General features: G+C 39.2%; 1 protein-coding gene across 1 annotated transcript in view; it reads left to right on the top strand.

The window, feature by feature from the left end:
- The first annotated feature begins 12957 nt into the window (after positions 1-12957).
- The window catches only part of HIKESHI (heat shock protein nuclear import factor hikeshi), a 37494-nt gene continuing 23956 nt past the window's right edge, over positions 12958-26495 (top strand). Inside the window, exons 1-2 of the mRNA XM_072610623.1 lie at positions 12958-13406; positions 21636-21873. Coding sequence (XP_072466724.1) covers positions 13377-13406; positions 21636-21873 — 268 coding nt within the window. The 5' untranslated portion in view covers positions 12958-13376. The remainder of the gene's footprint in view (positions 13407-21635; positions 21874-26495) is intronic.

The raw sequence follows: 26495 nt of genomic DNA, 5'->3' as shown, positions 1-26495 counted from the left end.
TTGGCAAGGAGAACTATCTGTTCACGTGAGACAGGAGTAAAAGGGATAGTGGAGGAAGACATCTGATGTGAGATAAGGAGGAGGTGATGTAGAACAGAGGTATAGGGGGAGGAGCATGGTGGCCTACAACACTCAGCGACCGGTACCAAACTAAAATGTAGTTGGGAAATATTTTTAAATAAATAAAATACAGTAGACCATAGATAATGTTAATATATGGTTTTCTAAGTCAATATGTAGCCCACGGGGATCCTTATATACATCTTGTTGCCCCAGTTTCCAGTTGAGCTTGACACCTGTGATGTAGAGAATATAATATTCCATTGTTAATTACATAGCATTTTAAAATATAAACATTGTTAAAAAAAAAAAAGCACTTAATGTGTTAGACGAAATACTTTAAAACTTCCAACAAGTTTTTCCCATATATATTTCAATATATATATATTTCAAAATTATACAAGGTTCTATGAAAGAATTTTTAAGACCCTGTGAAAACTGGAAGAATAAATGGAAAGTCATTTATTTAGCTAACTCTGTGGCAAACACTGTAGGAAGGATGGATATGTCAAAACTCAAAAAAAGGAATAGCAGCAGCACATTCATTTTCATTGTTTAGAAATGTAAAAGTGTGAAAAATAAAACACAACAGGATTGTTTTTGTTCTGGCATTCTCCAATGGCTGACTCCTTCCTCCTTTCTACTGATGGAGAGCTCAGTATCTTTAAGCAGTCAGAGTCTTTCATAACTTAGCTACCTTCCCCTTTCTGGTCTTCTTACAACTTACTCTTAGCCACAAACTCTGATCCATGAACAAGACAGCATCTCTCAGCTCTGTACATTTTCTGTGGCCATCCTCCATGCCTAAAATACTTTCCTTCCTCCACTCTGACTAATGACCTGGGCTTTCTTTGTGTTCGTCCTTAGTTTTCAAGTAACAACTTAATAAATGTTTGTTGATTGATTGATTGTCTAGTTTCCATATGGACTCTGAAACCCCAGTGAGATTACTTGCCACATGATACTTTGCCAACATGAATTAAACTTCAATTTAAAAGCAATTTAAAAGCTAACCCAAGATATGTGTCAATACTTCACAGGAGGATCATTCCTTATACACAGAAATAGACAGTATGACTAAGAGTTTTAATGTGTTACAAGGCACTTTGTCAAATGAAACTATATAATTTACAGCACCACAACTACAGCTACCAAACCAAGGAAAGATGACATTTCTACATTTGACTAATAGTCCTTCAAATACTAAAAAAAAACAAACAAAACCAATAAAATTCTTTATAATGATATTTTCCACCAAAAGATAGGAGCAAAGATAGGAGCTTGGCTATGAACTACAAGACTTCTAGGACTATTTAGCTTAGAATTGTTTTGTCACTTTGCGCTTATGATTGTAAGGTACTGGCCTCTGCCTTCTATGTGTGAAGAATTTATCTCCAACCTCTGCTTCACATGCCAAGCCATGCCTCTCTCCTGTCATTCTTCCACAACCACTCCACTTGAGCTTCCTCCCCTCTGACCACCAAATTATTACCCAAACCACCTCTTTCCCTCCTCCTCCCACCTATTACCTCTTTGCCTTCTCCAAAATTACCAATAACAAAATTACCAACAACTAGATAATGTGAGAGTGGAAAATTATTCTTTTAAGATAAACAGTGGCCATATTAATCAATGCTAATAAACAAGAATTAGTAAACATGCCAATGAATTATTCATTTTTATAATCATAAAACTTCATTCAAAGAAAAAATTTTTTAGTTTTAAAATGTAATTATTATCTATGTTTTATTGAATTTTTATTTTGTTAATTTTTTCCCAATTACATTTTAATTTGGTTCTGGAGCAATCAGGAGTGCTGTGGGAGCATGGGGTCAGTGTCCTGTGTGCTTGACACCTATGCTCTATCAACATCCTACGGAAGAAATAGGTGAGACCTGGAAATAATTCAGCTCTTTCCACTTCCAAAAGGATAGAGTACTGACCAGCAAACTTTGAACTATGGGGAAAAGGCAGCTTTGGAATCCAATTTTAGACTTAAGTTTTAAGTTTCCAGTGAGATGTGTAGCACAAAATATCCAGCAAGTATTTGGAAATGTGGGACTAGAGCTTAGGGAGGATTTTAGAATCAACAACATAGAAATTATAATTGGAGATATGGAAAAGTATGAATTCAATATTGGATGGAGTAAAGAGGGTGAAGGAGAGCTCCTCTGCAGAGAGGCCCACTTTTTAAGAGCTAAAAGAGAGATGAAGAGTCACTGAATGAGACAAATGAGTCTGAGTGTCAGGAGGACTATCAAAATGTTGTAACAGGAACAAGGGAGAATTGAGTGTCAACCAGGGGTGTGATCAACAGTGGCAAGAAAGTCAAGGAGAATGGGGGTAGTGGAGGGAAAAATCTTACATTTAGATAGGCTATGTTTATTAAAGTTTTCCTCTGATCTACCAATCTAATAACTGTCCAAAAAAATGAGGCGTGATGTTTTAAAGTCATGCTGGTTATTAGTGATCAACACTTCCTTTTCTAGATGCTAACAAACATCCCCTTTAATAAAAGAATCTAGAATTTTCCTATGAATTAAAATCAAACTCACTGACCAGCCTCCATCCTCTTCCCTTTTTTTTTTTTCCTGCCCCAGCTGAACATTCCTCCCTGATTTCCCCTACAACAGTTCAGAAACCTGTCTAGGAAGAGGGCACTCATTTCAACTTGACGCATTTTAAGTACTCTCCACCTTTCTGTCCCTTCCTTCTGCTTGGCTGGTTCTTCCCAGGACCTCTATTTCAAGTAGAATGGTCAGACCACACTCTGCCTTCATTCTTCTCAAGGCTGCCCTCTTGACTCTCTTCCAGCATGTTACGATGTCCAGACCCAAGTATCTTTATTCCCTCTAACCCCTTGCCAGCTTCCTTTAATGGATTTTCTTCCCTTGTTAGAATGTAAACTTTTCTTTGTAGGATATTTCTTTCTTTCTGCCTGTATTTGTATTCTCAGTGCTTAGTACTATGCCCAGCACACTGAAAGTGTTCAATAAATACTTATTGACTTTTTTAAAAATTGGAAGATTTGCCCTTCTCCAGATTTCTGGAACCACTATGCAATTTTTTTAAAAGATCACTCACTGACTGATTCAGGAGCTACATTTGTCACTTATCTCAAACCTAGTATCTTAATTTATCCCGGTAACCTGAGCTTATGTAGGGCACCAAGGTGCTTTCTTACCATCTCTTTAATTGTTTTGGATTTCAATTTCCTATTGATTATTTTTGTCTTATTCTTCCCAATATAAAGGTTAGACAGAGAAAATGAGTTGAATAGTTCTGGTTTCTCTTTATAATGACATATCATACACTAGTCCTATCCCTTCTTTGATTTCTATTACTTAAAAAAATTTTTTTTTTGTTATTGTCTTTAACATTAATTGGCAGATGTTTCCCATGTCAAAGGATTTTTTAAAATTTTATTTATTTAATTTTTAATTTATGGAATAAAACAAACATTTCCATAACATGGTATAATAGAAAATGATTGCACACAAAACTGCAAATCTATTCTGTACAACGTGCTGTTCCTTTTAAATATAATAAAATTATCATGTAATTTCCTTTTTTTCTTCCCTCCCCTCCCCTAGAGATGGCTACCATTAGACACTAATGTGTATCTATATGTAAAAACATTCTATCCATACTTCTATTTCTCAGTTCTTTCTCGGAATGAAGGTAGCATCTTCCCTCATATGTCCTTTGTAGTTAATTTGGTTATTTATGATAGTCAAAATGACTTACTTGCTCAATTTGTTCTTAAAACAATATTGCTATTACTATATACAGTGTTCTCCTGGTTCTGCTCATTTTGCTCTTTGTCATTTCATGCAAGTCTACCCATGATTTTTCTGAGACTGAGCTCATCATTCTTAAAGCACAGTAGTATTCCAACACAATCACATACCACAACTTGTTCAGCCTATCCCCCAGTTGGTGGGCATCCCCACAATTTCCAGTTCTTTGCCACCACAAGAGAGCTGGGGTGTAAGGTGTGTTCAGGCAGGACCAGTACCTTTGGTGTGATGGCTGCCGAGCCCTTTTTAGGGCTCTTTCCATCTTTGGTGTCCCCCTGTTCCACCTAGCTCTCATCTGTGGCTCTAAGAAACTGTAGTATGTGCAGTGGCCACACCCAGGTAAACCATTTTGGCAGACGGGCCAGACCAGGTTGAGGGTAACCAAGCGTTCTCAAACCCATTGGTGAGTTAGAGGGGTGTCTACCCCAAGCATGTGAAGACTTCATCTGGTAGAATGGGTGGATGAGAACAATTTGTTCCAAAGGCCATGAAGGCAGCCGAAGCAGGCGGTGTGGAGCACTTAGAGCTTGGTTAGACACTGAAGACGCCAAGGTCATTCACTGCATCCTGAGCCATCACCAGCCATCTTGACTCTGTCCTGCCACTGGACTATGATGACTCAGGAGGACAGAGTGAGGATGGCGACTTCGTGCAACTCTGCCTCACTTAAATCCAATTTACGCACGAATCAAAAGACATCACCCATACCATTTCACTATTATGTCTCAAAGTCCTATGGCAACAGGCAAGTGATGAAGAAGCAGGTGTGGATACACCAGGAGCTGTAGTCATGACCCTGCACACAGGCGATGCAGGCCATAGGGTCGTTTCTCACTGGAAGCAGCAGTGGGACTTGGCAGCCCCCTGGGCATCTGAGCAGCCTTTTAAGGATGGCACTGCTCACCTCCTGGTGTGAGGAAGGGGGCTAGAAAAGGTGCCCTAAACATTGCCTGCTTATCCAACCCTGGCCTGATCACCGTGGCAGGCGGGGAATCCCACTATGTGGTCAAAATACAAAAAAATGTATGAAAACATCTGCAAAGATGATTCCATTCACCATTGGCACATGGAACATGCTCACACTAATAGACAACACAAAATCCAGTAGACCTGAAAGAAGAACTGCTCTTATTGTAAGAGAACTCAACAGGTATCACATCCAAGTAGCAGCCCTGAGTGAAACAAGGTTGGCAAATGAAGGCCAGCTTACTGAAACTGGAGCTGGATACACCTTTTTCTGGAGTGGGTGCAGTGAAGGGGAGCACGATGAAGCTGGCGTGGGTTTTGCAATCAAAACTAATCTAATCAGAAAGCTGGTATGCCTGCCAAGAGGAGTGAATGGCAGGCTCATATGCAATTGCCACTCACAGGAAAACGCCATGCCACCATTATCAGTGCCTATGCTCCTACCATGACCAACCCTGATGAAGTCAAAGAAAAATTTTATGAAGCCCTAAAGACCCTTATCATCAATGTGCCAAAAGAGGACAAACTTATAATACTGGGTGACTTTAATGCTAGAGTAGGCTCAGACTACCAGACTTGGCAAGGAGTCCTAGGGAGGAATGGAGTTGGAAACAGCAACAGCAATGGTCACTTACTGCTGAAGACTTGTCCATCACATGACCTCATCACCAACACTGTCTTCCATTTACCTAAATGCAATAAAATTTCATGGATGCACCCTCACAGCAAACATTGGAATCTAATAGACTATGTGATTGTAAGAAGTGACAGACAAGATGTGAGAGTGACAAAGGCAATATGTGGTGCAGAGTGCTGGACTGATCATAGACTTATCCTTTCCAAGCTAAATATTCACATTCAATAAAAGCGCTGCCCCCAAGGCAAAATGACTACCAGAAAAATTAATGTCAACAAATTAGAGCTTTTCTCTGAGTCTGAACAGTTTGCTGCTGACTTGGAGGGAAAATTGAGCCAACATACAGTTGGCAACAGTGGAGCAGAAAAGGAGTAGGAAGCTCTCAGAGATTTGATGTACAGCACTGCATTTGCTCATCTGGGTCAGAACACTTGCAAACACCAAGACTGGTTTGATGAAAATGATGGGGAAATTCAGAAGCTGCTAAGTGAAAAACGTGAACGCCACAGGATTTACCAGCAGGATAGTTCATCCACCTCTAAGAAGACAGCATTTAATTCCATCAAAAGCAAAGTACAAGCAAAGCTTAGAGAGATGTAGGATTCCTGGCTCAGTAAGAAGGCAGATGAAATTCAGTTTTATGCTGATAGTAACAATCCAAAGCACTTTTATGATTCCCTGAAAGCTATTTATGGACCAAAAATCTATGGTGCATCATAACTACTCAGTGCTGATGGAGCCACGTTGATTAGTGATAAGGACATGATCCTAGAGAGATGGGCTGAACACTTCCATAGTGTTCTCAACAGAGCATCATCAATCAATGCTGAGGCCATTGACCATTTACCTCAGGTTGAAATCAATCCCTCCTTAGCTGAACTTCCAACTGAAGATGAGATTTTGAGGGCCATTAGGCTCCTTTATGTGGCAAAGCACCTGGTGCTGATTCTATTCCAGCTGAGATTTATAAGGTAGGGGGACCATTGTTCATACAAAAGCTGATTGAAATTTTCGAGGTTATATGGCAAGAGGAGATTATCTCCCAGGAGTTCAAGAATGCCTCCATTGTCCATCTCTATAAGGGTAAAGGGAATAGATTGTCCTGTGACAATCACAAGGGGATCTCTCTCTTAGTCATTGCTGGCAAAATTCTTGCTACAGTTCTCCTTAATAGGCTGATCCTTCACCTGGAAGATAAGCATATACCTGAAAGCCATTGTGGCTTCAGAAAGGCCAAGGAACAGTTGATATGGTGTTTGCTGCCCAACAACTTCAGGAGAAATGCCAGGAGCTGAACAGAGCTCTGTACACAGCATGTGTGGATCTGACCAAGGCCTTTGACACTGTTAGTCGTGAGGGCTTATGGAAAATTATGTCAAAATTTGGTTGCCCAGAGAAGTTCATCAATATTGTACATCAATTTCATGATGGCATGTTTGCCTGGCTTCTGGACAATGGACAGAGCTCTCGTGCCTTTCCAGTAACCAATGAAGTGAAACAGGGCTGTGTGCTTGCTCCCATGCTTTTTATCATGATGTTTTCAGCCATGTTGACATTTTCACTGAGGATGAACACGGCATCAAGGTCAACTATCGTAATGATGGTAAGTTCTTCAATTTGAAAAGGTTACAAGCCAAGACCAAAGTGGAGGGAGTGTTAGTGCATGATATTCTGTTTGCAGATGATTATGCACTCAATGCAGCCTCTGAAGCTGAGATGCAACAAAGTATGGATCAATTTTCTGCTGCCTGTGCTAATTTTAGCCTAATAATTAACACCAAAAAAACACAGGTGCTCCATCAGCCACCACCACACCATCCATACACGGAACCGTTGGTTACAACAAATGGAGAAGTTTTGAATGCTGTGGATAAGTTTACTTACCTTGGTAGTGTACTTTCCAGGGATATACATACATATTGACAATGAGGTTGATGCATGCATTGCCAGAGCTAGCTCAGTGTTTGGGAGGCTCCAAAGAAAGGTTTGGGAGAGAAGAGGTATTAGACTGACTACCAAACTGAAGGTCTACAGAGCCATTGTGTTGACCTCATTGTCATATGCTTGTGAAACATGGACAGTCTATCAGTGCCATGCCAGGAAACTGAATCACTTCCATTTGAACTGTCTTAGGAAGATTCTGAGGATCACCTGGCATGATAAGGTACCGGACACTGAAGTCCTTGCTCAAGCTGAACTGCCAAGTATTCAAACTATGCTTCAGAGAGCGCAACTCCTATGGGCTGGCCATGTTGTTTGAATGCAAAATGTGTGCTTGCCAAAAAGACTATTTTATGGAGAATTTGCATGGGGCAGGCGATCACATGGTGAGCAGAAGAAACGATATAAGGACACTCTCAAGGTCTCTCTCAAGAACTTTGGATTTGACTATGCAACATGGGAGACACTGGCACAGGACTGCTCAGCATGGCATGCCCACATAAGAAAGGTGCTGTGCTGTTTGAGAAAAGCAGAATTGAGACAAGCACAAAGTCAATGCAGGATGCGCAAATTTGGGATATCTACCCCAAATATTCAAACGGACTGTCTATGCCCAACCTGTGATAGAGTGTACCAAGTTGGTATTGGTCTGATCAGCCACAGTCAGACACACTGAAATTTCCCTTTACAATGGTGATGTCATTTTGGTCCTCTTCGAAGATGAAGGACAACAACCAACCAGTAGAACATATAGGTTCTTTTCCTTTCTCCCTAATTATCTTTGGAAATAGACCTAGTAGTGGTATTGCTGGGTCAAAAGGTACAGTGTAATAACTCTTTGGGAATAATTCCAGGTTGCTCTCCAAAATGTTTGGATCAGTTCACAATTCCACCAACAATGAATTAGTGTCTCAGTTTTCCCACATTCACTCCAACATTTGTTGCTTTCCCCTTCAACCATTTTAGCCAATCTGATAGGTGTAAAATGATATCTCACAGTTTTTTAAATTTGCATTTCTTTAATCAATAATGATTTAGAGTATTTTTTCATGACTACAAATTGTTTTGATTTATCTAAAAATTGTCTGTTCATATTCTTTGATCATTTATCAGTCGGGTAATGAATTGTATTCTTATAGATTTGATGGAGTTCTGTATATATTTGAGATGAGACTTTTATATGAGAAACTATAAAAATTTTTCCCCTCCCATTTTCTGATTTCTTTCTGATGTTGGCTACATTTGTTTATTTATGTAATCAAAAATTATCCATTTTACACCTCACAATGCTCTCCATTTCTTGTTTAGTTACAAATAGTTTGCCTAAACATCTGTCTGATAAGTAATATGTTCTATGTTCTTCAAATTTTCTTGTAATATCTCTCCATTTTTACCTTATCTGTGCAAATGATCTATGCCCAATTTCTGCTAGATTGCTTTCCGTTTTCCTAACAATTTTAATCAAATAATGAATTCTTATCCCCAAATCTTAAGTCCTTATATTTGTCAAATACAAAGTTACTATACTTATTTGCTATTGCAAATTGTATATCTACTCTTCCTTTGATCTACCTTTCTGTTTCTTAGCCAGTACCAGATGTTTTTGATAATCATTGGCTTATAATAAAATTTAAGTTCTTGTACTGCTAAACTTCTTTCTTTTACATTTTTTATTAGTTCCTTTGATATGCTTGGCTTTTTGTTCTTCCAGATGAATTTTGTTATTATTTTTTCCAATTCAATAAAATAATCTTTTGGTAATTTAATTGGGATAACATTGAATATATAAATTAGCTTAAGTAAAAATATCTTTTTATTGACCCTGCCTAACCATGAGCAATGACTATTTCTCCAATTATTCTGATCTGATTTTATTTGTATGAAAAGTATTTTTTAAAAATAATTTTGTCTTGGCAGATATACTCCAGGTATTTTATACTTTCCAGAGTTATTTTAAATGGTACATCTTTTACTATCTCTTCTTGCAGGGATTTGTTTGTGATATATAACAATGCTGACGATTTATGTGGATTTACTTTAATTTATATCCTGCTACTTTACTAAAATTATTGTTTCCACTGTTGAGTTGATTTCAAGTATATCATCATATCATCTGCAAAAAGAGATGGTTTTATTACCTCATTCCCTGTTCTGGTTCCTTTGATTTCTTTTTCTTCTCATTTCTTTGACAGGCTTTACAATAGAATATTGAATAATATTGGTGACAGGGCGCATTCTTGTTGCACAACTGATCTTACTGGGAAGGTTTCTAGCTTATCTCCATTACAAATAATGCTTGCTGATGGTTTTTGATAAATGACTTTTATCAATTTAAGGAAAAATCCATTTATACCTATACTTTCAAGTGTTCTTTTTTAATAGAAATGAGTATTTTAAAGGTTTTTAAAGCATTTTAAAGGTTCTTCCCCACCTCTAGACTCCTTTGTCTCTGTCTGATCTTTAATATATGTAAAGAATTGTAAAATTTCTCCCTTCCCTTATGATACCACCAGGGTTGGGTTTGGGGAGTACTTAGCTTCCCCCTATCTTTCTTCCTACTCCAAGAAATATTGTAGCATTGGGAGGAAGAAGCCTGAAATTTGGCCAAAAAGATTATTTGGGAGACAATTGGGGGGAAATTGTCATATTTCTGATGACAGATAAAATGAGATAATATTTGTAAATCTTTCTTGCAAACCTTAAGGCACTATATAAAGAGTAGTAATTGTCATTGTTATTGTTACCTAGCACTCTTTCATGAGTCTGGAGAATGTCAGAATTGTCACTCAAAGGAGAAACCCAGAATAGGAACTTTTGTTTGGCATTTTGTTGGAATCTGATGTAAGGAGTACAAAAATCTTTAATCAAAACAAGAGATCTTTGGAAATATTTCCTTCCTTTGAGGGAAGGCTTCACTTAAGGATCAACCAAACTGAGATACTCTTGGCTGAGGACTGTAGGGTGGAAAAAAGCAACAGGGAATTCTTCAGAGAACCAGGAAAGAAGATATAGGGGTTTGGGGTGGAATTCTGTGAGCTGAGCTCTGATCCTACTACATGCAGGGAACTAAGGAGAATTCTAAGGAAAGCATGAACTGGGCTGTGGAAACAGAACAATCATGGAAGAAATGATGATGAAGAATCAATAGGCATTTAAGGGCCTCCTGCGTTCAAGGCACTGTTCTAAAGGTTGAGTATATAAAGGCAAAACTGAACTAAAACAAACAACAATAATTTAAAAAACAGCAACAGTTCCTACTCTCAAGTTCACAGTCTATTGGGAGAGACAACATTCAAACAACTACGCACAAACAAGATGTATACAGGACAAATTGGAGATAACGGAGAGCGAAGGCACTGCTACCTTTAAGGAGGATCAGGAAAGGTTTCTTGTAGAAGACAAGACTTGAAGGAAGTCAGAAGTAGGAGGAAGATGAGAATTTCAGGCATAGAGAAGAGCCAGTGAAAATTTGTGAGGTGAGAGATAGAGCATCTCATGCAAGTGCTCCTTGTGCAAGGATTGTAAAGGCCTTGGAGGGGAAGAACATGTAAGAAGAAATGGCCAAGAAAACCTCTATAGGAAATACAAGCTGAGATTTGCTCGATATCTGTAAGTGACTGAAGTTACACAGGTATTTAGGGAAGGGCTGTTTTCTGGCAGGAATGATTGTTTCTATGGGTTCCCATCTAAATGTTTTCTAAAATAAATCAACAGATAAATAAATGTTTTCTCCTCTAAGTTTTGTGAACTGTGGTTTTGAAATGAGAACCATGATAACGCCCCAAGTAATGTAAAATACTAGATTCCTAGATTACCAAGTGGAGTCAGTGAGTCAAAGGCATTGGAATTCAAGGTGTTTCCAAGGCCTTTCAAGTGAGAAGGACTGACTCAAAACTTACACATTCTTAACTCCAGCTTTGTTTTTTGTCTGGAGTAGTGATTTTATTGAGATCCGAGATGAGGCAGGAGATAGAAAGCGTGGCCTAGAGTCAGGAAGATTCATCTTCATGAGTTCAAATCCAGCCTCAGACAGTAGCTGTGTGGACCTAGACGAGTCATTTAATTCTGTCTGCCCCAGTTTTCTCATCTATAAAACGAGCTGGAGGAGGAATGGACAAAAACTACTCCAGCATCTGAACAAGTGATTTTTATCAGGTATAGGGAATTCCGGGTTAGAGAAACTTCTCTTCCAATGCAGAATATATCTGTCTTGAAACTTAAAGTCTTAGAGAATTGCTTAGGGATATTGAGAAGTCAGCTAATAAACATTGATTAAGGACCTGTTTCGTGCAAGCCATGAACTAAGCAAGGGGGATACAAAAAAGGTTGAAAGACAGTCCTTGCTCTGAAGAAACTCACAGTCTAAATACGCAAGCAACTATGTACAAAAAAGCTATATATAGGATAAATTGGAAATAATCCAAAGAGGGAAGTCACTAGAATTGAAGAGGACAGGAAAGGCTTTCTGTAGAAAGTGGGATTTTTAGCTTGAATTTGAGGAAAGCCAAAAAAGTCAGGAAGCAGAGATGAAGGGGAGAGCAACTTAGAATAAGGGGGTCCGCTATCGATGATGCTCCGAGTGGGGAAATGAGTGTTCAAGGAACTTCAAGGAGTCCAAAGTCATTGGATCGCAAAGTACATGGGACAGGTGTAAGGTGTCAGGTGTGTGTGTGTGTGTATGTGTGTGTGCGTGTGTGCGTGCGTGTGTGTGCGTGTCTCTGTGTGTGTATATATGTGCGTGTGTCTGTGTGTGTGCGCGCGTGTGTCTGTGTGTGTGCGCGCGTGTGTGTCGGGGCAGGCTACAAAGGCTCCGAACGCTGAACAGCAGACTTTATACTTGGTCCTAGAGGTGATGGGGAAGCCCCGGAGTCTGGGCTTGGCGGAGCGGGAGGGGGAGGCGATACAACACTTCACAAACTTGCTCCCGATTACCCAGTCGGGCTGGACCACCTACTCCTCAGGGCTGTCGCGAGTAGAGCGCTCAGCGAAGTTTAAGATGAGGAGGGGGCAGACCCGAACACACAAGTCAGCCCCGGCTCTCGGCCCAGCCCCTCGGAGCCGAGGCAGGGGAGCCCAGCCCGGCTCCGCCACTTGCCCCGTCCCACAGGGGATCTCCTGGCTTTGGGGCCAGAGCGCTTTCCAGGACACCGTCCACCTGCCTCTTACGTAGCTTCATCAGAATGTTCTTAGCACCAGTGTGGTCACCTCTGTTATAATTTCCGTCGTCGTCCTTATTGTCATTATAGCCTCAGTTTCCCTATGATAAAATAAGGACGTTGGATTAGACTAAGGTTCTTCTTGACCTGGAGTTCGTGAACTTCTTTTAAAAAATATAACTCAATATAATTGATTTTTTTTGTAGTTCTATGTCTTATAGACATTTAAAAGTGTCCGTAAGCTCCATCGGACTGCCAAAGAAGTCCATGACACAGCAAAGGCTCGTAAGATCTCCTGGAGGCGACGTGCTACAAAGACGAGCATCTGTCGTAGCCCGGGATCTGAAGACCAGGCTGTGCGTACAACTCCTTCGGGAGAATACGAATCCCAGCATGCATTGCCTCCGACGCCGCGCCCGCAGGGAGTCTGGTGACAACTGCATGCTGGGCTTTGTAGTCTTACGTGTGTATGTTGGCGCTGGCTTCAGGGAAGCGGGGAGTGTGGGTGTGTTTTCTCGCGTTTTCTTTCCTTCGGCACCCAGGCGGAGCCCGGGTCCGTCCCCGGAAGCGCTAGGCCCCAGCTGGGTGAGGGGCGGGGGCTCAGCGCGTAGGTCAGAGGTTGCAGGTCGGACGCCGCCTCAGCGGGACGGCTGAATCGCTATGTAGCTCGCCGGCTTGGGAGGGTGGCCGCGCCTTCTGGAAACTTCCTGCGAGGAAGGACGTTGCGGGCTCCGCGGCCGCTGCAGCCGCCGCGCTCTGGCCCAGCTCCTGGGGCTCTTGTCGCTCCCGCCCCGCGGAGGAGCCGCCACTGCCGCCATGTTCGGCTGCCTGGTGGCTGGGAGGCTGGTAAGGCACTGGGACTGGCCGCGGGGCAGCGAGGGTGGGCGGGGCAGCGGCGGGCCCGGGGGAGGAGGAGGGCCGGCCCCGGGCCTGGACGCGCGGGGGGCAGGCGGTGTGCGTGCGCGTTGGTGCATGCGATTGTGTAGGTGCGTGTGCACGTGCGGTGCGCGATGGTTGTAGTGTGTGTATGTGCGGCGCGGGGTGTATCTTAATGTGTGTGTAGCGCGTGAACGTGCGCGCGTGGCGTGTTCAATGTATTGTGGCGTGCAGGGACCGTGTAGCGTGCGTGGTGTCGCTCTCGTGGGACCGTGTTAGGTCCTGTAAGTACCAGTTTCGTGCGTTCGGAGGTTCCGGTGCATGTGTGTGCCCACCCACGCCAGTGGTCATGCTTCACTCCCCTGCGTCAGCGCTGGGTGGGCACCGTGGGGAAGCGGGGAAGACCTGGCACTGAATCTGCCCGCTCCGCTTCTTCGAACTCTGTCGTCAGATGGGCATTCCCTTCCTTCCTTGTCCTTGTGGCCCTAGCACCTGCACAGCGGGGGGCCTCTCCCGTGTGCGGGTAGGAGCTTAATAAATGCTTGCTGATTGATGGGTTAATGGTCAAGTCACTTCACCTCTAGGGTTCAAGGTCCTCATCTGTGAAACGAGAGGTTAGATTAAGTAAGACAAATGTGTCATAGACCCTTCCCTCCACCGACCTTTGACAGTCTGGAAAAACCTAGCGACTCCTTCTCAGGATGCTTTTTTTAATGCTGTGAATAAAATAAAGTAATCCTTGTAGGATTACAAGGAAATGAATTATGTTGAAATACTTATCAAAATAACTAAAAAGGTTGTAAATCCCCAGACAGCAGATTAATACTAGAAAGATCAGGCAGTTGATAAAAAAATGGATAAAATTGATCAATTGATAAAAAATTGTGCTATGAAATAAAAATTTTCAACTGACTGTCTCTATTTTCTTTATGGATTAAAAAAAAAGAATATCCTGGGTCATTGTAGTATTTTTAAGATCTAGTCCTTTTAATTTAAGAAGATAGTTAGAAATAAAATCTTACTGCTTAAAATTTTCAGTGAGATAGGGCTGGGCCTAGTGTCAGGAAGACCAGAATTAAAATCCAGCCTCAGACACTTGCTATCCATATAAACCCCCGAGGAAGTCACTTAACCTCTTTGAGCCTTAGTGTCTTCCATTGTAAAATGGGGAAGATGCATATCTACTTTGCTGGGTTGTTATGAGGATTAAATGAGATAACATTTATAAAAGAAATCTGTCACATAGGCTGTATATAAATTATTTCCATCCCCTTTTGGAAATTGTTAATACTACTTTGGACAGGATGGTGGCATAAACTTGATTTTTTAAAAAGAGGCTAAATAGGGCTAAGATCCTGTTTGAACACTGAACACCTATGATAATGATAACCGAATTTTTTTTTTTTGCCCTTGAAAGTTTGCAAAACATTTCGCATCCTTTACCCCATTTGAGCCTAGCCATACAGGTATTATCTGCACTTTAGCGATAAGGAAACTGAAGTACCTAAAAGTTAAGAGACCTGCCCAAAAGTCTTTTATCTTATGTATGTCCTAGATAGGATTTTATTCCAGGTCTTCTAAGCTCCACATTTTGTACTCTATGGACCGCCCCCAGCACAAAGGCACTAATTACTAAGGTCCTACTCTTGGCAAAGGAATGTACAGGGGATACAGAAACTACTATTTTACTGTTTGTCCTCAAGGAACTGGGGGATGCATAATGTGTATGGATAAGTAAATACAAAATAATTTCAGAAGGAAGAGAACATTAATCCTGAAAGAATTGATATTTTCTTCATTAATTTCTTCAGCATATACCCTGCTCAGATATTTTATTGTGGCACTCAAGTGACTATGGACTCTTGAAGGGTTTGTAAAAGAGTGCATGCTTTGACAGATTTTTTATAAGAGTAGGAAAACTTTATCTGAAACACGATTTCCTGTCCTCCTTGTTATTCTTTGTCTGCCTTTCTATATTTATTTTCTAGTCTCACTTCGTTTCCGGGCATACCATCCTTCCTTGCATTCCCAGGTGCACCCTTGCTCAGGCCTCATGTTCCTCTTTACATTTTGATACTTTGAATCAGTCAGGCATTTATTAAGCACTTATAGATTCCTGGTGGTGGTAGACACTAGGGCTGCAAAGACAGGTGAAATAGTACCTACCTAATGTAGCCGACATTGTACAATCAGCCAGTTCACTTTTCTGCTATGAGTGACCTTGAATCCCTTTTTCTTTGTTCTGTCCTTTTTCTCCTTTCTAAACTCTACTCTTAGGTTATTCCCGTGATCAGCTCTCTCCACTTCTGTTAACTGCTGCTGGATGTGGGAAGAAGCCACATACTTGTTGATTGTATTTACATTCTCAACTGGGCCCTGACAACTGTGGCCAGTCTATTTATTCTTTTCTGATTGTATCACCCTCCACAGCACTCACCACAGATACTATTCCAAATCTCGTCTTTTCAAACAATTTTCAACATCTGATCCGCTCTCAGGATCTTGTTCCATACTTTAAAAAAAAAAAAAAAAAAAGAAAATCAGGCTTGCTTTCTTTCACTAGCCTCAGTTCTGTGGCCCAATTTCCTTTAACATCATCCCCTCATTCTCAGGTTTGCTCTAGTCTCTGATGAAGAGGTGATCTTTCTTTCAAAGGCCAACCCTTACCAGTATTCTTGATCCCATTTCTTCCCTGCTCCAGGAAATTAATTGCCCCTTTGGTCATCCCCTCTTTTTTTCTCTATATATCTAGATCTTCCTTACCCTTTGTAAATCTTCACTTGAATTTACTGTCACCTCAAGCTAGAGTCACACATCTGCCCTCCCTTTCACAACCAAAGTACTATAAAAAGTTATCTACATGTACTGCACTCAGTTGCTTTTCAGTCCCTTACAACTTGGTGTTTTTTTTAATTTTTATTTATTTATTTATTTATTTTTTATTTTGTAATGTTTAACAATCACTGCCATACAATTGCGATTTTATCCCTCCCCACCTGCCCCCCACTACCCCCCTCCCTCCCCACGACTGCATACGATTCTGTATAGATTCTACATATACTTTCCTATTGAGTATATTTTCACTATAGTCATGCTATGTAGTCAGACTAAGATAAATGAAAGAATCTGTATAACAAATCAGAACATGATACACAAACAGATACACATACACAAACATGATCTGCTACAATATGTGAGTGACTTCCATATTTCTCTCTCTGAGTGTGGCAGGCATTTTGCCTTGAGGTCCTCCATTGGGATTTTTTTTTTTTTTTGGTAAGAAGTTCTTGTGTTATTACAAAAATCTAAGTCTACCAGAAAAAACTCTCACACACTGTGGTTGTTGCTGTGCATAAAGTTCTCCTGGTTCTGCTCCTTTCACTCAGCATCAGGTCATATAAGTCCTTCCAGGCCTCTCTGAAGTCTTCTTGTTCATCATTTCTTATGGCACAATAGTACTCCATTACATTCATATACCATAATTTATTCAGCCATTCCCCAATTGATGGACATCCCCTTGATTTCCAGTTTTTGGCAACTACATAGAGTGCTGCTATAAATATTTTTGTACATGTGGGACCCTTTCCCATTTTTATGATCTCTTGGGGATATAGTCCTAGTAGCGATATTGCTGGGTCAAAGGGTATGCACATTTTTGTAGCCCTTTGGGCATAGTTCCAAATTGCTCTCCAGAATGGTTGGCTACAACTTGGTTTTTTACAGAAACTGCTGAAGATTACCAATGATCTCTGTTGCTAAATCTAATGTCCTTTCAGTGTTCATTCTTCCTTATCTCTGCAGCATTTGACAACACCTTCCTCCTGGATATTCTTTTCTCCTTGTGTTTTATGGTACTCTTCAATCCTGGTTCTCCTCTTATGGGTCTGTCCAATATTTTTCTGCAGGATTGTCATCCATGTTTTGCTCCCTATGTGTTGATATATCCAGGTCTGTTCTTCTTGGGATCCCCTCATTCTTAGTAATCTCATTAATTCTCATCCCTATGCAGATGACTCTCAGATGTACACACCCAACTTTCATCTCTTTCCTGAGCTCTAGTTCTGCATTACTAATTTCTGGAGAGACATCTCATAGACATTTCAGATTCAACATATCCGAAACTTTTCCCCTAAACCTCCTCTTCTTTCTAACTCCCCTATTTCTGCCGTTCATCCATAATTACAACTCAGGAGTCCTAAACATTCATTCTCTCACCCCCATCATAACCTGGCAGTTGCCAAATCTTGTCATTTATGCTTAACTATACCTTTAAACTCAAATCCCTCTGGTTCTCACTGATTGGCCAACGATATGTCCCAAGTCAAGCCCCACTTGGTCATTGTTTGGGTCCTGATTGGCTCAGAGTAAATGCAAATAGCAGTTTCTGTTTTGGCCAGAAATCCTGAGGGTCTTTCCCTCCCAGATTGATTTTTTTTTTTTGGAGACTATTCTCTTTTTCATTTCTTACCTAGCCTTAATCACTGAATGGACATTGCCTCAGTCTTACTGAGACCTATTAAAGACCATAGTTTAAAAAAGCCAAGGTGCCCCCCCCCCCCGCATCTAGGGTCATCTCCGATTGTCATGATCTGTATCACATCATTGGACTCTTATGACTCTGGAGGAGAAAGTGGGGCTGATGACTTCTGTACAGCTCTGCCTCACTTAAATCCAGTTCACTTGCAAGTCAAGACTTCACTGTCCTGATGCCATTGTCATCTTTGAGAATGAAGGACAAACAACATTTCTGCCTCCACAGTGTCTCACATCTATCCCCTTCTGTCTATTTACATAGCTACTTCTGGCAGACCCAAACCTTCATCTCCTTTTGTCTGGACTGTTTCAGTGGTTTCCTAATTAATCTCTTTACATTTAGCCCCTCTTCTCCAATTCATCCTCTATACATTTATCAAATTAATTATTATAAAATTAATATGCTGTGTTACTCTCTTGTTCAGCAAGCTTCTGTGGCGCCCCTTCACCTCTTGGGTAAACCCCAAATTGTTTTGTTTGCCATTTAAAGCCAAGTCTGGCTCCAGCCTATCTTTGTAAGCTGACAACACATTGCTCCAATTCCTGTCATACTTTATATTGCACAGTCTGCTTGCTGTTCTCTATACATACCATTCCATCTGCTGTCTCTTTGCTTTTGTCTTGGCTGTCCCTTATACCTGGAATGCTCCCCTTCAAGGTACTGCTCAAGTGCCACTTTTTGTGAGAAGCCTTTCCCAATTCCCTTATTTGTCGTGTTTCCTCACAACCCACTGAAATTGCTTTGTATTTACTTATCTGTGTATGTAATCTGTATGACATCTGTTTCCTCCTAATTAAATGTAAGCTTTTTCAGGGAAGAGACTTTTTTTGGGGGGGGTGGTGGTGGTGGTATCATATAATAGATGGTTAATAAATACTTATATATGAGTGCAGTGCAGACCTGCAAAGTAATTTGTTAATAACTCTTTGGTGTTTAGTGCTGTAAGATCAGACTCATTGAGTTCATTGAGGCTTATGACTGAAGAGTTGACCACATGGTATTTTTTTTAACTTTAACAATCCTCCAAACCTACCAAGATTCCAGAAGATTAGAATAAGCGTCAGTGGAGAGGGTCCCCATGCCAAGGAAGTCATGGAATGTCAAAGTAATGATGATAATACCTTGCCAAGTTTGTGTGACATTTGACAGGGATGCTCTCATTTGCTCCCACAGCCCTTTGAGTTAGGTTGTATAAAATTATTATCCACTTTGTAGATGAAGAAAGTGAAGCTCAGAGAAAGAATTTGTCTAGTCACATGGCTAGTAAGTGGCACAGCTGGATTCAGAGCTCTTCAGATTCTAAATCGAGTGCTTTTCTAGTATAGCAGTGCCTTTTCCTTTTCCCCTCCATTATCTAAATCACTCATGGCTAGACTGTCAAATAACATTCACTTAACAATGTTAGCTGCTCATAAAACACCTGTATTTAATACAAGTAGAATTTCTAGTAAGTAATAACTGATTTTGGTTTTGAGTAGGTGGTTGGAGACTATGCTACATTGTCCCATCTTGATACATGTTAAAAACATGTATCAAAGGTGCAAAGATATCTGTATGGAGTTTTGTAAAATTTAAAGACTTTTTTTAAAGTATCAAAATATTTCATGGTTGGTACATTGTATTTGTTCACCTTCATGGTTTGCAGCAATTTTGAGTTTATATTGAGGTAGTGAGCACAAATTCTTTGTAACAGCATATTTTGGAGGGGCATATTTTATTATTTGGATAGCTGTTAGTACTAGCTCACATTTATATCATGCTCAAAGGTTTCATAAAGTGTTTTCTATATGACAGTGCTCTGAAATAGGTAGGGTCCATTTAACAAATCAGTGATGATTTGCCCTTAAAAACAACTCCATAAGGGGATGATTCAATTTTTTCTTCTCTTTGAAATGTTTTCTCATTATCTGAAAATTCTTTCTTATCCAAAATATGCGTATTTTTAGGGGCAGGGACCTCATTATCATATTGTGTAATTATATGAATATATAATGTCAAGTACTGTGAAAAGAGTAGGTTCTTTACCAGTAATTTTTTTCAGTACCTGGTTATTTCTAGACCTAAAAGGTTTTGTTTTTAAAACCTTTTAGAGGTCATGTAAATTCCACAATGGGGTATTTTTCAAGGCAGGTAGTAAAAATAGTGTTTCCTTTTGCTATTTATGTTGTGACCAAACGGGGTTAAAAAGAACTTCAGAAGTAAGCCCTGTCTACAAAACATATTGCACTCTTTATCCTAAGTCAAATTTAGAGGGTGTTAATAACTCCTATAATTATAATTATATATTTTTCATATAGCTCTGCACATCCTTCTCTAGATACTAAGTTTTATTAGGCACATTCAATAATATAATAATATTAGCCATATGCATGGAAAGGAAAAAGAAAGTATATTTTGAGGAAAGAAAATTGTCCATTTAGAGTTACTGTTTTCCTTCCTAAAATAATTCATTGGTAGTGACTTAGATTTCCCAATCTGGCTAATGAGTATCAGTTACATAGAATTTAAATTATAGTAACAGTAAACTTCTTGCCTACAAATCTGGAAATTCTTTAAAAACCAAGGCTTTGATTAAACCCATTTATGACTGTATAATTGCAGAATGATCTCCTGTAGTTTGTTTCCCTGTGAAAGTATATTTTCTAAATTTCAAAATGAAATTCAACCTTTGCCTCTTTTCCCGTATATACTATCCACTTTTTCCACCTCAGAACTGACAGGTTCATTTCTTTGTTTGATGGGGTTTTTAGAGGTTATATTTGGCAAGTGCCAGGCACCTCATCTAACAAAATCTAGGTGCTGCATACTCTTTTTGTGTAGAACAGAGCCCATCCAAAAACAAGCACACATATGCTAAACAAATCACAAGACCTCCCTACTAGAATATAAATATTGAAGTTGGTTTGGCATTCCAAAGTTGATGATACTTTTTAGATGTGATGTGGGGATTTAGATGTGATGAGGGGACTCTAAATGGCAAAGAAATATTAAATTATGTTCATTATAGTTACAGCATTATTCTGATACATGAATCCATGATTTCATTGCTGTGGGTAATCCTTCAGCTGAAAACAGATTGCAATCTTCTATGGCATCATAGCTGTATGATTCTTATTCATGTTATCTCCTAAATTCTCTGTAGAGGATCTTCTCCATACACTGGAGGGCCTTTTTTAGGTTCTCTTCCTATCTGGAGGGGTACCAGCCTAGCATTCTGGCTGTCCATTTGTTGTGTCTCAGTCTTGTTTTATGATTGACCCATCTCTTTTGGTCATACATGTCTTTGATGTCATTGATTACTTCTCACACAAATTATACTTTGTAATTTTCTACACCTGCAGAAGAAGATGCATCATTTGTGATTTGATTCTTCTGAGATTGTGTCAATTTATGATAGCATCATCGGAAGAAAATTGGTGTTAAAGAGAGAAACTTTTGTGGGAGTGAGTGGTTTTAGTGTTAAATGTTTTATTGTGTTATAATACTTTGAAAATTGCTATTCTATATATGATATATATGGTAACTATAGGTGTGAATACTAGAGTAGCCAGAATATTTTGTTTCTTACTATGCCGGGTGGGTGACACATTTAATTGTGTCCATTGGATAGTTAAGGGTTGCAGAACCTCACAAACTCTTTCATCTGTGAATTTTTTATTTCCTAGGTGCAAACAGTTGCACAGCAAGTGGCAGAGGATAAATTTGTATTTGACTTACCTGATTATCAGAGTATCAACCATGTCGTGGTGTTTATGCTGGGAACAGTCCCATTTCCTGATGGCATGGGAGGATCTGTCTACTTTTCATATCCTGATTCAAGCGGAATGCCAGTATGGCAGCTCTTGGGGTTTGTCACGAATGGGAAACCAAGTGCCATCTTCAAAATTTCAGGTCTTAAATCTGGTAAGCTTTATATTGTTCCTATATTTAAATATTTCATATTCTTTCATAAACATTATGTGACTTTTAAAAGACGTATTCAGTGGGTATTTTAATAAACAGATTGGGAGAAAGTCAAAAGATAAATCAGGCATCTAGTACTTAACAGTATAAATTTCTGATTTCTGAGATAAGACAAAGATTTAACTGAGATGAGATACAGTGACATCTCTTTGTGTCAGACTGAAAACTTAGTTTCATATGATCTTGAAACATCCCATTACCAATCCTGAAAATGTCAAATGCTGGAGAAGAGAGTCAACCAAAAAAAGAATAATAGATTGGTATGAGACCTTTCAGTGCCTTTGATTTACATGTGAATATAGGAAGGTTGTAACTTGCCCAAGGTCATACCAAAAGTTAGTGACAGAGTTCCAACTTGAGCTCAGAGTTCCTGACTTCTAATATAGTGCTCAACTAATGAGCTGAACCCCTGAGAAAGGCAGAAGCTCCTGAATACAAGTATTAAACCATGACATTTACTTGTTCAGTACTGAAACTTATGGATCTCCCAATTTTCCTCTAAATTCTAGGGAGCTGAAAAAGAAAGTTTTCCCAAGGAATAGGAATAGGAATAGGTATTTCGTTGTGCTCAATATTTTTGTATAAAGTCCTGGGAATATTACTAGCCAGGCTCATTCGTGAAGATAACACTAACAGCATAATCATCATAGTGCTGAAGATGATAGCTCTCTCTCTGTATAAGTATAAAGAGCTCCTAACCAGCTATACTTTTTTCACAAAAGTCACAGAATTCAGAGATGTAAGAGACTTAGAGGCCATCTAATTCACAGTGTACCTGGAAAAATATCCCTTTCACAACACTTCCAACAAATGTTCATACAGCCTTTCCTTGAAGACCCTAAGTGAATGTAACCTACTTTTCAGTGTGACCTCCTTGACATTTTTTTGGATGCCTCTAATTCTTAGAAAGTTTCCTTACGTCAAGCCTATATTTGCCTCTTTCTAATGGGGATATGAGTCAAATTCCTCCTGATACCCCTTCAGATATTTGAATACATATTCTTTCTTTCCTGTTGTCTTCTCTAGGTCAATAACCCTCAGTTCTTTTAGGTTTTCATAGCTGGCCATACTCCAGTTTATCAGTGTCCTTCTCAAAATGTGGTGCCCAGAAAGGAACATACTAACTGGGGCAGACCTTTGGAATAAAGGAAGTACCTCTTTCAGTGAAGAGAGTATAGGTTATGATGGACTTATAATTGTCAGTAAGATTTACATATTAGTTAATAAAAACAGAAAAGATTTATCCATTGGTTTCCAACTAGAAGATTCAACATACAATAGCAATTTTCAGACTTTACGTAGTAGATCACTAAATTTGTTGCCATTGCCACATCTCTCTCCCTGTGGTAGTTTGTCACTGTTCTAAGGCCCTGGGGGAGTGAAGTTAGAAATACTGCCCCCTTTCTGGCTTCACATAGGAACTTTACAATCGGCATTCCTCTTCCCTCTTCCCCCAACCTTTCTCAGAAATGTTACTGTCAATTACACCTCTCGTTCTCTCTCCCCTTTCCACTAACCCCCAACTTCAGGCACTTTAATGTCAGGATCTTGTCACTCCCTCTCCCTTTTGCCTTTGTATCTCAGAGCTTTGAGAGAATTATAAATCACACAAAGGACAGGAACTCTTGGTTTATACTTTGCTGTCTTTCATCTTTGGCCTATTTTCTTGGATAACTAGTTGAGGATAGAGAGCAATATGAGGCCAGAAATTGGTATTTTCTCAGCTAATCTGAAGAAAATTTAGTCCAAATGAACTAGATCAATAGGTGATTATAACTTTCCCTTCAGTTGTTGTTATGCACTGGCATATTTTTATTATTACTTTGGAATTATGTTTCCTAAAGATTTATTTGGCTCAGTGATGTAAAAGTTTAGGGTGATGCTTTAATTTAAACGATAATGGGAAGAAAATCATTTTGTCTTTTCCTCTAAACTGTTTTCCACATTATTATTTCTATTGTAATGTGATTGAAGCCTTTTGCTAGTTACTTTTTCCTTGTCCCAGGGAAACAACCCAGTTGTTAAAGCTTTATTCAGTGATAGGGAGAAATAAAATACAGGATCATAAAATTGTCTTCTAGTGGCTTGAAGCATGTCAGTTTTATTAAATGGGGAGTGGGTTATTCTTGAAACATTTTGGATATTTTATATTAGGAAGTCTTTTGAAAAAACTTGTCTTTTTAAATACGTAACCTCAATTATCTGGTTAAAAGAGCACATTTAGTATTCAGCATTGGAAATAGCATATTAAAACATTTTGGGGAGAATTTGAAATATATTTATACTTTGTAGGTGTCATTTCTAGTTTTGTATACTCTATATATTTTACACATTAGCTAAACCCAGCCAAAGATATGTGTGGTCAAATGTGAGCAGGTCTATTTGTTGGGAATTAACATTAGTCTAGGCAGCAAAATCTGCCTGTTACTCAGTTGCTGATCATGGTATATGTGTATATGTAATTTTTTTTACTTATTTTTGAATTACTTAGACCTATTTTGCTTGTGTTTTCATGTTGGTGAAGAATAAAAAATGGCATCTTAGCAAAGAATGGATATATTTTAATTGTTTAGAGAGCTTGGACAACTAATGAGTTTTTAACCTGAAACTTGGAATAATATTTGTTGCTTACGTACATACATGCAGAAAGACTAGTTTTTGATGAGCCCAGCACTGTGTTGGGAGGAGATGTGGTTCCTATCCTAAAGGAAATTTAACTGTATGGTGTGGCAGAAACAAGGAACCCCATTACATATCACAGAATAATATAAAATAAGACTTGGAGGGGAATCCTAGAGGGCATCTAATCCAACCCATACCTGAAGAGTAATCACCTCTATAACATCCCTGATTATTGGGTATTTTCCAACATTTGCTTGAAGACCTTGAGGGATAGGGAACTCACTACCTCCATAGGCAGCCCTTTCTACTTTTAGTCATTTCTAATTGGAAGTTTTTGCTTATGCAATATCTAGCTAATTTTGTAATTTTCTGCTCGAGTCTTCTTTATTGCCTACCATATCAAGTCCAGACTCCTGTACCTGCCTTTAAAAGCCATCTGTAAATTTGACTCTATCATACGTATCAAGCTTTATTTTTTTACCCTTTATTTCTTAACTTCAGGGCAGGTCTACTTATTCTGTGATGGTCTCAAGAACATGATGTGTTCATTCAACTCTCCCTTGTTACTGCTGTTGTGTCATCCTTTCTCCTCTTTGCTTTTCAAAACTCTGCTCTTTCTTTGAGGATCAAATAAGCACTATTGCCTCTGTGATGTTTTTCTAACTCCTGTTTACATTAATCCATCCTTCCTCTGAACTTGGGTTTATGATAAGCATCAAATAGTTTAGACTTTAAAAAGTATTCTGTTTCACATTTATTTTTGCCCCTTCATTTAGATTTTGAGTCCTTTAAAGACAAGACAGTGGTCTACTTTCTTTGTGTGTGTGTTTTTTCTTTATTGTTTAGCATAGAGGTTGGTACAAAGCAGATTATCAGTAAATTTATATTAATATGACTGATCAGTCAGTCAACAAGCATTTGTTAAGCACTCATTATATATTAGGTATTTTTCTCAGCATAGAAGTGAAAAAAAAACCCTAAGAGATGATGCTATTAAAGTGTTGTTTTCATTATGCTGGCAAATTTGGAAAACAGAGCAGTGGCCACTGGATTGGAAAAGATCAGTTTATATCCCAGTCATAAAGAAGGGCAGTGCCTGGTAATGTTCAAATTACTGAACAGTTGTGCTCCTTTCACATACCAGCAACGTTATGCTTAATATTTTGTAAGCTAGGCTTTAGCAATATGTGAATAGAGAATTACCAGAAGGGCAGCTTGGTTTTTGAAGAGGCAGAGGAACAAGGACCAAATTGCCAACATTTGCTGGATTGTGGAGAAAGCAAGAAAGTTTCAGAAAAACATCTATTTCTGCTTTGTTGACTATACTAAAGTCTATGTGTGGATCCCAATAAAATGTGGTAACTCCTTAAAGAGATGGGAGTATCAGATCATCCTGCTTGTTTCCTGAAGAACCTGTATGTTGACCAATAAGCAACAGTTAGAACTGAACATGGATCAGCTAGTTGGTTTAAGATTGGAAAAGGAGTGAGACAGAGTTGTATATTGTTACCTTATTTACTTAACTTATGTGCAGAATATATCATGTGAAATACCAAGCTGGATCAATCAAAAGCTGAAATTAAGGTTGGTGGGACAAATATCAACAGTCTCAAATACGGGGATGACACTGCTCTGATGGCAGAAAGTGAAGAAGAATTAAGAAGCCTCTTTATGAGGGTGAAAGAAGAGAATGTAAAAGCTAACTTGAAGTTTAGCATAAAAAAACTAAGATCTTGATAAATGGTCCCATCACTTCTTGGCAAATGGAGAAGAAATGGAAGTAGTATCAGATTTTTATGTTCTTGAGCTTAAAGTTCACTGCAGACAGCACCTGCAGCTATGACATTAAAAGATAACTATCTCTTTGGAAGGAAAGGTATGGGAAATTTGCATAACGTTAAAAATTAGAGACATCTGCTGACAACAGTATGTATAGTCAA

This window comes from Notamacropus eugenii, chromosome 5, assembly GCF_028372415.1.
Source record: "Notamacropus eugenii isolate mMacEug1 chromosome 5, mMacEug1.pri_v2, whole genome shotgun sequence".
Taxonomy (NCBI): Eukaryota; Metazoa; Chordata; class Mammalia; order Diprotodontia; family Macropodidae; genus Notamacropus; species Notamacropus eugenii.
The sequence above is the reverse complement of the archived record's forward strand: the minus strand, read 5'-3'. Positions and strand labels throughout refer to the sequence as shown.